General features: G+C 37.9%; 1 protein-coding gene across 2 annotated transcripts in view; it reads right to left on the bottom strand.

Moving 5' to 3' along the window:
* Nucleotides 1–393: 393 nt before the first annotated feature.
* The window catches only part of fam91a1 (family with sequence similarity 91 member A1), a 28,783-nt gene continuing 14,780 nt past the window's right edge, over nucleotides 394–14,396 (bottom strand). For both annotated transcript variants that reach the window (XM_052136699.1, XM_052136700.1), the window contains 11 exons: nucleotides 13,772–13,858; nucleotides 13,332–13,461; nucleotides 9,554–9,702; nucleotides 8,746–8,880; nucleotides 8,546–8,659; nucleotides 3,681–3,753; nucleotides 3,438–3,575; nucleotides 3,006–3,113; nucleotides 2,577–2,700; nucleotides 2,328–2,397; nucleotides 394–1,936 (listed from right to left, as the gene is read on the bottom strand). In XM_052136699.1, coding sequence (XP_051992659.1) covers nucleotides 1,751–1,936; nucleotides 2,328–2,397; nucleotides 2,577–2,700; nucleotides 3,006–3,113; nucleotides 3,438–3,575; nucleotides 3,681–3,753; nucleotides 8,546–8,659; nucleotides 8,746–8,880; nucleotides 9,554–9,702; nucleotides 13,332–13,461; nucleotides 13,772–13,858 — 1,314 coding nt within the window. In that variant the 3' untranslated portion in view covers nucleotides 394–1,750. The remainder of the gene's footprint in view (nucleotides 1,937–2,327; nucleotides 2,398–2,576; nucleotides 2,701–3,005; nucleotides 3,114–3,437; nucleotides 3,576–3,680; nucleotides 3,754–8,545; nucleotides 8,660–8,745; nucleotides 8,881–9,553; nucleotides 9,703–13,331; nucleotides 13,462–13,771; nucleotides 13,859–14,396) is intronic.

A 14,396-nucleotide genomic window follows, 5' to 3' on the forward strand; every position in this document is an offset into this window, starting at 1 on the left:
TCATTTCATTCGCTAGGATAAAGAAAAACCAGGTCTGCCTATGAGACATCAAAAACCTGAAGAAAACAACATGAACTTCAGACTTCCTAGTGAAAAACTGCATCCCAACACCTTTAAAGGGTGTTTATGTAACATATTTATTAGTACTTTCATATCCTTTTTACATATAATTTGTTATAACATATTTGGTGAATAGGATGGCGTGAGAGGGGAAATGTAACTTTTATACTACTTTCAATACAAGATCATTTTCCACAGTCCCATCAAGTACACTACAACAGAGAGTTTATAAAATGCAGGGTGACTTCATAAAACTGTTGTTTATTCTTTCCTAACACTATGACAAGGTCAGGCACAGGGCTGGTGTTGTTTGGATTGTATAGTTGCAGGAAGTTTTTAATGGAGAAGGGAAAACAACAGATGAGGAGAGAACAGCACACAATACACGACTCTACACACTCATCATGCAGCACCAAGATCTCTAATCCTTCTTCATCATAAGTATCACCATCATCATTGAAAACACTACAAGGTTTGATTGGGGAAACACTGCCAGCAACCTCAGTATAGGAAAGAGGAAAAATATCAGGCCACTGAAGGATCATTGTTTAATGCTGTAGTACTGCAAATTCTCACAATAAACTATAAAATGATACTGATATTCAACACATCTAGGTACTGATGGAGAATAGGTGACCTTGTTGTCACTACTTGCAGGTTTGTGTGTGGCTGTGCCCATGCCGTCGTACCCTTTTGACTAGAGATCCTTTTATTGTAAAATTGTGTATAACTGCTGTTAATCCAAGCGTGAACTCTTTAAACTGGCCAAGTAAATTAGCGTCACACTAGTGTAATGAATGTATTCAGTGATACAGCAGTAAACTGGGCACAAAGCAAATAAGGCTGCAAAGAAGTAAAATAATGGTTAAAATCAACTAGAAAAACAACCAAAAAATTTGGTCTTTGGTCTCAGAGAAGCAGAAATGCTCCTCTGCTTAGCAGAAATGAGACAGACATGTTTTCCAGCTGGAATACGACCCAATAACTAAGGCCACGTCCACACAAATATGATTTAGTTTCCTAAAGTCATAGTTTTCCCAAATATGCAGTACTAATGAGTGCTTTCATAAGTATAAACGTGTAAACAGCTAAATAAATGCGTTTTTAACCAAAAATGTATTAGTGTGGACATGGCCTGATTACACTTACTTAATTAAAAAAAAAAAAAGAATAAACCTGAAAGTCATCCACAGGCTTTGTGCAAAAGTAAACCTGAAATTCATATTTTCAAACTGATTCAGTCAAGTATTATTACTTTTTTAGATTTTGTGCAATGAAATCATGCATCAGGTCACAAAACATGACAATACAAGTAGGCTAAGATTCATATACAGAAGACCTGGGTGACATCATCCAACCACAGGATTGGTCCTTGGATGTTCTCTCAAGCAAAGTCTATATACACATTAAAAGGTCACTATGGGATATCTTTTTGTAAATATTTTTCTATTTATAATGAACCATTTTGTACTTTAAGTAAAGTGATATCTGATGAATGAAAGAGTGGGAAGTTAGGAAAAACGATAGAACCTGTCTCAGTGAATCAGGACTATAAGTGCTACTCTTGATTCTTGATCTCTGGACGCTTGCATCCACTTGATGGCTGTGATTAAGTAACCCATGACATACACAATCAGAAGTGAGTGGAATATGGTGTGGGGCTGAATGCTGTGATTTTGAGGATGATATTTTATGTGGGTTGATCTCTCTGTGGGGCAGAGATGTGTAGGGCGGGCGGCGCTCGCCCGCTCCATTCCTTCAGCTCGCCGTCTTTGAAGAGCAGGTTGGTTGCAGGAAGGGGTACGCCAGTCTCTGACGGAGGTTGACTCAGGGGACCTGAAACCCCACTGTCAGGGTCTGCAGGCTGTTTGCTGTCCTGTGAGGGGTGAAAAATAGTAAACCCATTACAAATTCAAAGAACATCTAACAGAGAAAAAATGCCAGGGGTCCCACATCTTTAGACCGTTGAATTTCCATGAGGACTTGTGATTAATGGATTGTTAAAAATCATTTTACAGAGATTGCACTCACGAAGAGCAATTTCTAGCTGATGCAATATTTTAAAGCAGAGCATAACTCGAAACATTTATATTCACATCAGAAATTACCATGACTTTTACCATTACATTGGAAATTACAGTTTAAAAATGACCATGTGAACACTGAAAAACAGTTGAATAAAACCTTTAAATTAAGTACACTAGTATGGCTACAATCAACTAAACCCACAATATATTAGGAACCATATAAAAACAGTGAAGGTTTACCTGGAAAGATTGGACAAAAGTGAGAACTCTTAATGCCAGTTTTCGACTGGAATGTAGTAACCCTTGAAGACTGCAAAAGAAACAGAGCATGTTCAATATTGTTTAGTCCAATTACAGTATAACCATAATGTATTGTATATATTGTAATGTATCTATATTGATAAAAGTGGCAAAAAGGACAATAATGGATGGATGGATGGATGGATGGCTGGACAGATGGCAAATGACTATAAGTGTTTTAGTTGTCACCTGTCTTTGCTGCAGAGTTTGTGGGAGACGATCCTCTGACACACTTTGCGGTTAAGCTCAGAGCTGAAGAGAGGCATTCCAAAGCACAGTTCCAGAGGAACCCACTCATCCTCACTGGACAACCCTGTGTACAAATGGATTTTTCTGAACACCTTGTATTTACTTGATCAAATCAGTTAGGGTTTGCCTAACTGGCTTTCCCATTAGCATAGGCATAGAAATTCTGTGAGCCTCAGTAGAAAGCTCTGCAGATTTCCAAATAATTGGAATGTCCATCATTCACATAGTTTGTGTTCCTTTTACACATTTTACCATCTTTAAACATAACAATCAGCTAAATAAATGCAAATAAAACTAAATGTAAAAGAATTAATGCTTTTAAAACTCTCCAGACTGTCTGGGCATGCCCATTAGTGCAGGAACACATACCTTCTGTTCCCTGTTTTTTAATGCCATCTCCATTATTCTCCTCTGTAACCAGCTCGAAAGATTCATTGCTTCCATTGACATCAAGCACTCCACTAAGCTCGGGGTCTCCTGCGAGGAAAGTAAAGAGAGTGAATCTGATGTTCCTTTGAGTCCCCAGAGGTAGCATACAGCTTTCAGTCTGATTAGTGATTCAATCAAACAAGAGGACGACAATTAAAACACTAATTGAATTATAGTCCAAAAAAACTGTTCTAATAAAACACAGTGGTGAAAGCTTGGACCAGTTGTTCTGGTGCTCTCATTCTAATCTAATTGCAGCACTTATCAATATAACCCAGAGTGGTAATGATCGCCATAGAGGCTGTCCTTATCGGGCCTCTCAGTGATTGAATAAATAGGCAGTGTGGATTTGGAAGATGCTCTTAGCCTGACCATTGGCGTCACTGGGTCGTCTTCGATGTTTGTTGTTCTGGTTGAGCATGGTGATGTAGCCACACTGGTGCTCCAGATCCACTTTGTCCCACAGGATCTTAAGGGCTTTGTGTGCACACATATTGGAATACGAGAACTCTGGGAGAGGTAACAAAAAGAAATGGTGGTTAGAATAGCTGGGTAATTCAGACTGTTGCATTGAAGGATGAAATCAGATCTATGCAAAGACAGTTGAGATTTTACCTGCTTTAAGGTCTTCCTCGTCAAATGGGAAGGGGACATGGACAGTTTCACCATGTCCATGCATTCCATGACCCTGAAAAGAGAGCATAACACAAGTCATCAAGAAAAATGGGGGTTTTAATGGCCAACATAAGGCAGATTCAAAATGGATATATTTATATACATTACAATTTAAATGATCACAAATTATATGTACTCAAAATAGCTGAATTTAATCTTTTGGTTATATTTTCTATGAAGTCTGCATTTATTAATGTTGTTAACGATATAATGCATTTGTAATGTCTCATAATATTCCTTGTATTTTATAACTTCTCATAACTAATTGTAACCATATTTACAATACATGATAATACTTAGCTATTCACAGTTGTATGTGATGCATCATAACATGAACATCATCACATTTTATCTACAGATGTTATAACGTATTATATATCCGTCTTTCGGATGAGACGTTAAAGTGAAGTCCTGACACTGTATGGTCATTAAAAATCAATGTCATTAACTTATTTTTGTTGTTTTACTATTTCAGCCTTTCTCAGTTCAATTCTCGTTAAATTAAAAACATCCGTATGATTTTTTTTTAAAGTGGTTAAATCAAATAATCAAGTTATTACAAGTCAAGGTTGTAAAATGGAAGTTATATACAACTGCACAGAAAACAAAAGGAACATACATTCAATGTACATTTAGTGACATAAAGAAAAACTTTTGTAAAGTTACAAGGTTAAAAGATAACAGTAATACAAAACACACCCAATAATTGAAAACTCAAACAGATTCTACTGGACTCTACTCAAATCAAATCACTTTATTGTCACTCAACCATATACACAAGCGCAACAGTGGGTGAAAGTCTTGGGTGCAGTTCCATAGCAATCATGACAGTGATGAGACATATACCAATTTACAATAAACATCAGATTTACACAACACAATTTACCTAATATACACACAATTACACACAACACAATAATAATATACAACCAATGTACAGTATACAATACACACAATATAGAATCCACATACACACAAAATAGAAAACAGTATACAATAAAAATAGTATATATAAAATATACAGTAGGTTGTATTGTGCTGTATTGACAGTCAGGCTGTCAGTTGATAGACAGTTGCCAGTGTTTTTAAGTGAGAATATATTTTATGACAGTCCAGTGTGAGATTAATAAAGTGCAGTGCTGATGTATACTGATCATGAGATCAAGAGTTCAAAAGTCCGATTGATTGGGGGAAGAAGCTGTCATGAAGTCGGCTGGTGTGGGTCCTGATGCTGCGATACCGCCTGCCTGATAGTAGCAGTGAGAGCAGCCCATGGCTCAGGTGACTGAAGTCTCTGATGATCCTCCAAGCTTTTTTCACACACCGCCTGGTATAGATGTCCTGGAGGGAGGGAAGCTCACCTGCAATGATGTGTCTGGCAGTTCGCACCACCCTTTGCAGGGCTTTGCGTTTGAGGGCAGTGCTGTTGCCATACCAGGCAGTGATGCAGCCAGTCGGGATGCTCTCTACAATGCTGATGTAGAACCGTGTGAGGATGTGGTGGTTCATTCCAAACATCCTCAACCGTCTCAGGAAGAGGAGCTGGTGAGCCTTCTTCACAATGGCCTCAGTGTGGACGGACCATGTGAGTTCCTCAGTGATGTGGACACCGAGGAACTTGAAACTGCTGACTCTCTCCAACGGTGCTCCATTAATGGTGATGGGGCTGTGTTCTCTGTCTTTCCTCCTGAAGTCCACTACAAGCTCCTCGGTCTTACTGACATTGAGGGAGAGGTTGTGCTCCTGACACCAGCGTGTCAGAGTGTGCACCTCCTCTCTGTAGGCTCTTTCATCATTGTCAGTGATCAGACCTACAACCGTCGTATCATTAGCAAACTCAATGATGGCATTGGAGCTGTGTGTTGCCACACAGTCATGTGTGTATAGGAAATACAGGAGTGATCTGAGAACACAGCCCTGCGGGGCTCCAGTGTTGAGGGTCAGTGATGAAGAGGTGTTGCAGCCAATTCTAACCACCTGGCATCTACTTGATAGGAAGTCCAGGATCCAGCTGCACAGTGAGCTGTTTAAGCCCAGATCCTGGAGTTTCTCATCAAGCTTGGAGGGCACTATGGTTTTGAATGCTGAGCTGTAGTCTACAAACAGTATTCTCACATATGTTCCTTTTTTCCAGGTGGGAGACAGCAGTGTGTATTGTAGATGCAATGGCATCATCAGTGGAGCGGTTGTTGCGGTACGCAAACTGCAGTGATTCCAATGAGGCAGGCAGCACGGAGCAGATGTAATTTCTGATTATTCTCTCAAAGCATCTGCTGATGATGGGGGTCAGAGCAACAGGACGCCAGTCCTTTAAGCAAGTGATTTTGGATAGCTTTGGTACAGACACAATGGTTGACGTTTTAAAGCATGTGGGGTCCACAGACAAGAAGAGGGAAAGATTGAAAATGTCTGTAAAAACACAAGCCAGTTGGTTCGCGCACTCTCTGATGACACGGCCCGGAATGCCGTCTGGACTTTACGGATATTCAATAAATTCGAATGTTTGTGCATCTTATAAAACTACAGAACAGATGATCTCCTGATATGCACAAATGCTTTTAAATACATTAGATTAAAAAAATAAGTATGATACTGTAAAGTCCAAATTAGACATTCAAGATTACCACTTCTGCAGAAACAATTGGATCTTGTTTGTGTTATAATCCTTAATTCATATATCCTCTTTGAGGAATAACTTACGAATAGGTTATGTATTATAATGTATTTACTGTAGATACAACCATTTATGAGAAGTCATAACATATATTATGAGACTGTATGAATGTATTATAAAGTATTTACAGTTGAAGTCAGAAGTTTACATACACCTTAGCCAAATACATTTAAACTCAGTTTTTCACAATACCTGACATTTAATCGTAGAAAATATTCCGTCTTAGGTCAGTTAGGATCACTACTTTATATTAAGAATCTGAAATGTTAGAATAATAAGAATTTCAGATTTTATTTCTTTCATCACATTCCCAGTGGGTCAGAAGTTTACATACACTTTGTTAGTATTTATTGCCTTTAAATTGTTTAACTTGGTCAAATGTTTTGGGTTCCCTTCCACAAGCTTCTCACAATAAGTTGCTGAATTTTGGCCCATTCTTCCAGACAGAACTGGTGTAACTGAGTCAGGTTTGCAGGCCTCCTTGCTCGCACACGCTTTTTCAGTTCTGCCTACAAATGTTCTATTGGATTAAGGTCAGGACTTTGTTATGGCCACTCCAATACCTTGACTTTGTAGTCCATAATCCATTTTGCCACAACTTTAGAAGTATGCTTGGGGTCATTGTCCATTTGGAAGACCCATTTGCGACTAAGCTTTAACTTCCTGACTGATGTCTTTCCTTCCTCATAATACCATCTATTTTGTGAAGTGCACCAATCCCTCCTACAGCAAAGCAACCCACAATGATGCTGCCACCACCATCCTTCACGTATGGCAGTGTTTCCCATTCATTGACTCTGGTGGCCCTCCACAGTCTAATTTGCCCTGCCACGGTCTCATAATGGACCAAATTTTTTTTACACTTATCATCTAAAATATTTTTGCACTTCTCAGTCCCATAATAACTTAAAACAAAAGGTTGTGTTTTGCACGCTCTCTCTCTCGCACGCCAGTCAGCTCCTCACATGTTTTAACTGTTAAAACATCCTCTTTTGTAAGTCGCTTTGGATAAATGCGTCTGCCAAATGAATAAATGTAAATGTAAAATTTTAATGTTTCTGTAAACTCATGCCCGCACACACACTTGCAGATATATGTACTGGAGTATTCCTGGATCCGTCTAACGTTATTTGGTTGAGGGCGACAACAAATCTTTGAGGTAAGTAACGTTAACCAGCCCTCTACATTGCAAATCAATAAAGTAAATCAATCGCATATGAGTACATTTCACACTATGCGAACAAAAATCATCTGTTATTAGCGACTGGCAAAAAGTAAATATTAACATTTCATTCGCCAGTGATAGAGTTGTGTAGTTTCAAAGGACTGAGTCCATTTTACTGGATAAAAACAGTTGATTAAGAAGCTGGAAAAGGCACGCATGTCTCATTCACTTCATTTGAACTCCGACCATCTCAGGGAACCGCACCGCATACGTCACAAGAGCAGCTCTCTTGAGAGCGTGTGAAGATGAACCATTTCTCAAGCGCTCTGATGTGCATGCCGTCTACAGAGACTTGTGCCAAACTCCCGCGAAAATATAAACAAGGTACAAACGTCTTAATTTTGTGAATGCAAAGCACTCCAGTTTCAATTAACAGCCATGCAATGGCAAATGGGGTTTATTCACGCATTGTGGCAGTGAGACCCGGTGATGCAAATCACTTGCCGATCAAATGCAAGAAACAGAATCTCAAAGTCTTTCTTCATGAGAAATAAGAACTTGTGAGTTAATCAGAGAGCCTTAAAATAATGTGTGAAATTTAAGAATTTAAGGCAGAAATATTTTACTATTGCATAATATAATATAATATTATACAATATAATATAATAGCTATACAGGTTGGCTGGGTTACAAAAGAAAACAAAACAAAAGTAAATCAGACAAATAAGAGAGATATTTTAGCTATTTACACATATTTTGATAATTAATATTTTAAATTTGATACTTTTATATTTGACTGTCATTCATGTGTTTTTGAAGCCTGAAAAGGAAATCATACCCTTGTTTTATTTTATGACCTTATCTAAATTTTTATAAATGACTTTGTTGTGTGCATGAAGCACACATAGTGATTTTGGCTAAGCTGAAGAGAAGTATATGTTATGGCCGTCCGGTGTACTCCTTTACCTGAATGAGTACAGCAGAGTGGGTAAGGGCATCATTCAGCATTGTTAGCACGTTGGATGTCAAGACAACCCCTGGGTCATGACCCCATGATGTAATAAGCAGCCTGTCATAGGCCTGAGTAAAATAATAAGGATTATTTAAGCATAATTTGAATTACCAAAATTGAGTGTGTTATTATTTATATGAATAGCAAGGCTGACCTGAAAGATCTCCGGCAGCTTGCGAAGCCTGGAGCCCTTGGAGAGCAGCAGTGAAGGAGGCCCTTGACCAGTGACATGATACAGGTACAGTTTGAACCAGATGGAGCTCACCTCAGGAATGGCTGGGCCAATGTGCTGGAAGACAGACAATTTATCAAATTGTTACAATGTATCCTAAACCAGGTGCGATGACATAGTTTAAAGTGACAAACTATTTGTCTATCCACACCGAATGTGAAACTGTTGTGCGATGTGGTGCAATCACAGCCAATCAGAAGTTATTTTATGCTTAATCTACAGTTATGAGTAGCAGATTTCACAACAGGCGGGGCTACCCAGCATGACACCACAGAAATAGAAACTAAACATTCGATAAAATGTACTTTTGCTCAATGTGGTCATAGCTGGTTTTATAGCTTTTGTTTGAGACACAATAAAGAGACTACAACATAAATTGTCAACTTACAACAAAGCATTGCTAACAATAAAGTAAAATGGATTGAACACCAATCCCCCTGGTAAAATGCTAGCCTTGTTTGTGCTTTTCAAAAATAAATAAAATACACATGAACAGCATGTTAAAGACCATTCAAATCCAGAGATGTAATCGTGGGTAATGTTTTATACGTGGTGCAACATTCATAAAGAAACCCAGGGGCACAGAAAAGACCTATTTAGTTTGAATCATACTCTCGAGAGGACAGTGATCTGTCTGCTCACTGGGCATGCACACAGTTCTGTATGTCCAAGCAATCGTGCCTCCCTCCCTACGGGTCTGAATACAGTCTCCTGGGTGAGCTGGGGCTACCTGAGGCGTGCAGCTGCTGATTGGTCGGATCTCATTGCTGAGTGGAGCCATGGAAACGAGCAGTTTGTAGTTCTTGTTCAACACACGGCTGCAGGTGGCAGGGTCCAATCCCAACAGGCTTTCACAGCGGAGGAGGTCCAGAGGCAGGCCTGAAGAGACAACCAGGCCCACATATTACTGCCAACCAGGACGTGGGAACATGTGTGTACTTGTATCGCTCCATACTTAAGAAGAAAGGTCATTAATAAAAGTCACACAGTGATACATTTGAAATAAGGACATTACAATGACATGTACTACCAATCAGAATTAAAAAGACATTACAATTTATCTCTATAATAAGAATTCCTAGAATTAGGTCTGGGCAATATAGCTCTTGTTTTTGCCTTTTACCAACATTCTATTTACAGTATATATCAATATCTATGTATATGCTCTCTGTAATTCTGAAATAGCTTTAAAGGGTGACTTTTTTCAATCCATAATTTTGATTATGCAGGCATTTAAAAAAAAAAGATTCAAAAGTCAGGCCAGGGTAGCTCAGCGAGTATTGATGCTGACTACCACCCCTGGAGTCGTGAGTTCGAATCCAGGGTGGGCTGAGTGACTCCAGCCAGGTCTCCTAAGAAACCAAATTGGGCCGGTTGCTAGGGAGGGTAGAGTCACATGGGGTAACCTCCTCGTTGTCGCGATTAGTGGTTCTCACTCTCAATGGGGTGTGTGGTAAGTTGTGGAACATGGAGAGTAGCATGAGCCTCCACATGTGTAGCCACGCGATGGCGGTCTCAGAAGCGGAGGCAACTAAGACTTGTCCTCTGCCACCCGAATTTAGATGAGTAACCATGCTACCACGAGGACCTACTCAGTAGTGGAAATTGGGCATTCCAAATTTGGATAAAAGTTTAAAAAAATATATAAAAATATTCAAATGTAAAGAACAGTAAACAAAACTATTAATGCATGTTGTCCTTTAGTTTTTTCAACAGAAAGAATTATATACAATTATTTTTATTTAAATTATTGAATTATATTTAAAATAGACAGTAATATACAGAAATATTTACCTTTATTTAATATTGTAAAAAATGCCACTTCGGGACCTAGGTGAATAAGCACTGATGCAATCAAACTGATTCATTGAAACGGACAATTGGAAAAAACAGAATTGATGAAATTAACTTCTAAATAGTTCTGTCAAGTAGATTAAAATATTTAATCAATCGCATGTAGTTAATCACGATAAATCACATGATTTTTCATAGTTAAACACTTTTTTTTAAACACTTAAATTTTACTATATATACTTATTTTCCTGTCAAATTGCATTGAGTTCCTACTAAGAAATTAAAAAAACAATATGTAACAATAATTTTTAATCAACATTTTTCAAACCAAGCACTCCACAGTATAAAGATAGAAATTCACTAAAATAGCAACAATTCAAGTAACATTAAACGTTTCCAAAGGAGGTTGGTTACTTGAAATATCAAGTCGCCATAGTTTGGGTTTTCATTGCAATGGGCATTAAATTAATTAATTAATTTCCACAATTATAATTGGCATGAATTCAGAAATGTTGTTTTGCTTTTAGAACAGACAATGTCCCACGTCATGATACTTCAACCGAATGTTTGGAACACGAGGAAATGCTGATGCTTCAGTCCAGCAGGTCGTGCGGAAAACAAATAGGGTTAAAGTTGCTGTGAGGGATTTTAGCATTCTGGTATTTTCACAAGACTGAGCCATTGAATTACCCACACCCCCTCTTTCCAAACCCCTACCCTGCTAAGATAACATTGAGACCAAAACAGCAGTACAGCAGCATTGTGTGTTCCCATGGCTGTCAAAAGACAACAGTAGCACAATAGTGCTCTCGACTGACAAATATTATAAATCTGAAAATGGCATTAAGTCTTTATGATCCGCTTCAACAACAAAACTATGAGAATGTGCAAAATGGTTGACAGGCACGCTGACACATTTTTGTTTGGTGTTCACTAGGAATGTGCCAGAAGCCGAATACCTTATTAAGAAAGGCACAAATAAATGACTTGAATGAATAACGGATTCATCCGAGCAACATAAAAAATATTTGTACAACTGATTATCCAAAAAGCACAAGGATAAAGCAACATTTTAAATAAACTTATACAAAGTTACAATGAATTTATGAGACTGTGCAGCCAATATTTCTGAAGTGTAAACCATATGAATGAAAATGCGCACGTTGTGATTTTAGATCGGATGGGCGCGGTCTCGCATGTCTGGAGCTTGTCAAATGTAACATTAATTAAGATATGACATCATATACACGTTCCACTTCATGAAATGTCTTTGTTAATGTATCACATGTAATGATTCCAAAGTATTTATTTATATCCTAAACCGGAGCGTGATGTTAAATTCCTGACCTGAAGTGATGATATCACGTCGGAGCTCGTCTATCCGTCTCTTAAATTTAAACACATTTATATCCACATCTGTGATTAAGGAAATAATGTGGTTAAGACTTTATTCTGAAAAAATGCTCCATAAAGGTTTAAATGATCCACAGAGTATTCATCTGTTAGGAATATTCCTACTTATGTAAAACGAAGAAACTGAAACTCTTTTTATATCTTATTCTTCTGTAAACTGTGATAAATTTGAAAATGCTGTGTTCTTGAACTCTGTAAGGTGTTATATAAATGTAACATTATTATTATTATTATTATTATTATTATTATATACATAAATAATGACGTAGTTTCGTAAAAATTCCTGACAGACTTATGGGACTTTCACCTGTTTGTAGGCTATATTGATTTTATTTTAATGTTTAAATTTGCATTTATTCTCTGCAAATGTGTGCTTGAAATTTCACATTTTGCTTGACACCTCCTGCCTCCAGAATAATGTTGTTATACATGCACAGACAAAGAATAATTCTGTTTCATGCAGATATTAATATCAGAAATACCAGAAGAAACCAAAGTTAATAACATATTCCACAGTTAAGGTAGCAAACAAATTCAGCTTCATCTAGTAAAAATAATTATTAGTATTATTAAGCTATTATTATTAAAAGGCAGAATAGAAACTATATATGTCAGAGTAACAGTTAAAATTGGCTTTTCATTTAGTTTTAACGCACTTCCGGTTTAAGCCCCACCCACACCCGGTTCTATCCGAATATAGAGACCGATATAGTTAATTTTTTCATATGAATAGATACAAATATTGTCTTTGCTGCATACCCCTAATGTTTACAGATTCTATTGCTGTCACAGAGACCGGTGATATATCTCAGGACAAATCTTTCAGGGAGTAGGAAAAGATTTTCCATACCTTTCCATGAAAAAACACAGCAAATTTAAGAGGACCTTTCTCAATCACTTGATTACTGACACGGAATCGCTGTTGTGTGTGTGTTTGTGGTGTGTTCATCAGTGTGATGACCACAGTGCAAAGGTTCCGCCCTATTCCAACCAGTGTCAGCACTCACACAGAGCTGAATAAAATGTCAGAATCTAATGTGAAAATTGGTAAATGCGGTAATTGCGATTTAGAAAAATTCATGCGTTAACATTTTAAATGACTCGCATGAGTATTGCGTAATTGCTTTAACTTCGACAGCTCTACTTCTAAACTGTATCAACATTTTAATAAGGATTAAATCACACATTTAATCAATGTGAAAATAATGATGATGGTAAATTTTCTATATCCAACAAAACAACATCGGATGTATCACAAATATACAATACATATTGCCCAGACCTCCGATCATGACACATACCTATATTTGGTACATCAGAGCCCTGGTTAGTGGTGAGATCTTTGTTGTAGCGCAGAAAAAGTATTGTGTTCCTGAGGGTCAGCGCATGGTCAAAATATCTCTGAGCCTCACCTTCTGCAGTGCTCTCCACCTTAGAACATAAAGGCATCCTTATCATCCTCATCACACAAAGATGGTCAATATGCTTGTGTAAGAACATGTGGAAAAAAGAAAGAATAACTAAAGGCTGGAAAGATATTAAAGAGAAATGCAGTAGCCTTTATACTTTTGTGAGTGAAAGAGATGAGAGAGCAATGCCACAGAGAAATGTGAGTGTGTGTGTGTTGTATAATCAGCCCATGGCGGTGGCCCATTTCTGTCTCAGTGCAAGCACAAAGGCTGAGATTGTCTGTCCACTGCATGTCCCTCAGCTACTTTGTGTCCTATAATAGGGATATTACCTTCTCCAATTCCATGAGAAAACTGTCCAGGGTCTCATCAGACAACTTCCCCACCTCAAACATCGTGACTGCATGGCTCTTCAAGTTCTAAGAAGAAAAGAGAGAGGGAAATTTACCACACAACAACCAGATACAGTAGACCAAAAACTATGCAATTTGTAATTATGTATGAAAGTCATTACACAGATGACAAAATATAAAAAAAACAGGGTATCTGCAAACAAATGTTATTCCTTAGAACAAGCAAACAAATTACTTTATCTCAGAACTAACTTGTTTTTATTCACCATTTTTGCAATGACTTTTAACCAATTGGTTCCAAGGTGATTTTTATTGGATGTACTGTATGAGTCACATGACACTCTGTTCAATAACTGTTCTAGGAGGACAATATGTCAAAGAATTCAAATCCTTGGGCTCTGGACACTTAAAAGACACTTAAGTGATCAAGATGACACTCCCGTGGAGGCCCCGAGCCCGGGAGTTGATTTGGTCTGAGAAATTAGGGAAATTCTGCGAGAAATGTTGAACATGTCGGCAATGCTGACGAAGGTCATTGCGGACTTGGAGGATTTTGCTGTAATACGTCGATCAATCACTGCCATGTATTCGAAATTCACTGAGG

This window comes from Xyrauchen texanus, chromosome 10 (genome assembly GCF_025860055.1).
Source record: "Xyrauchen texanus isolate HMW12.3.18 chromosome 10, RBS_HiC_50CHRs, whole genome shotgun sequence".
NCBI lineage: Eukaryota > Metazoa > Chordata > Actinopteri > Cypriniformes > Catostomidae > Xyrauchen > Xyrauchen texanus.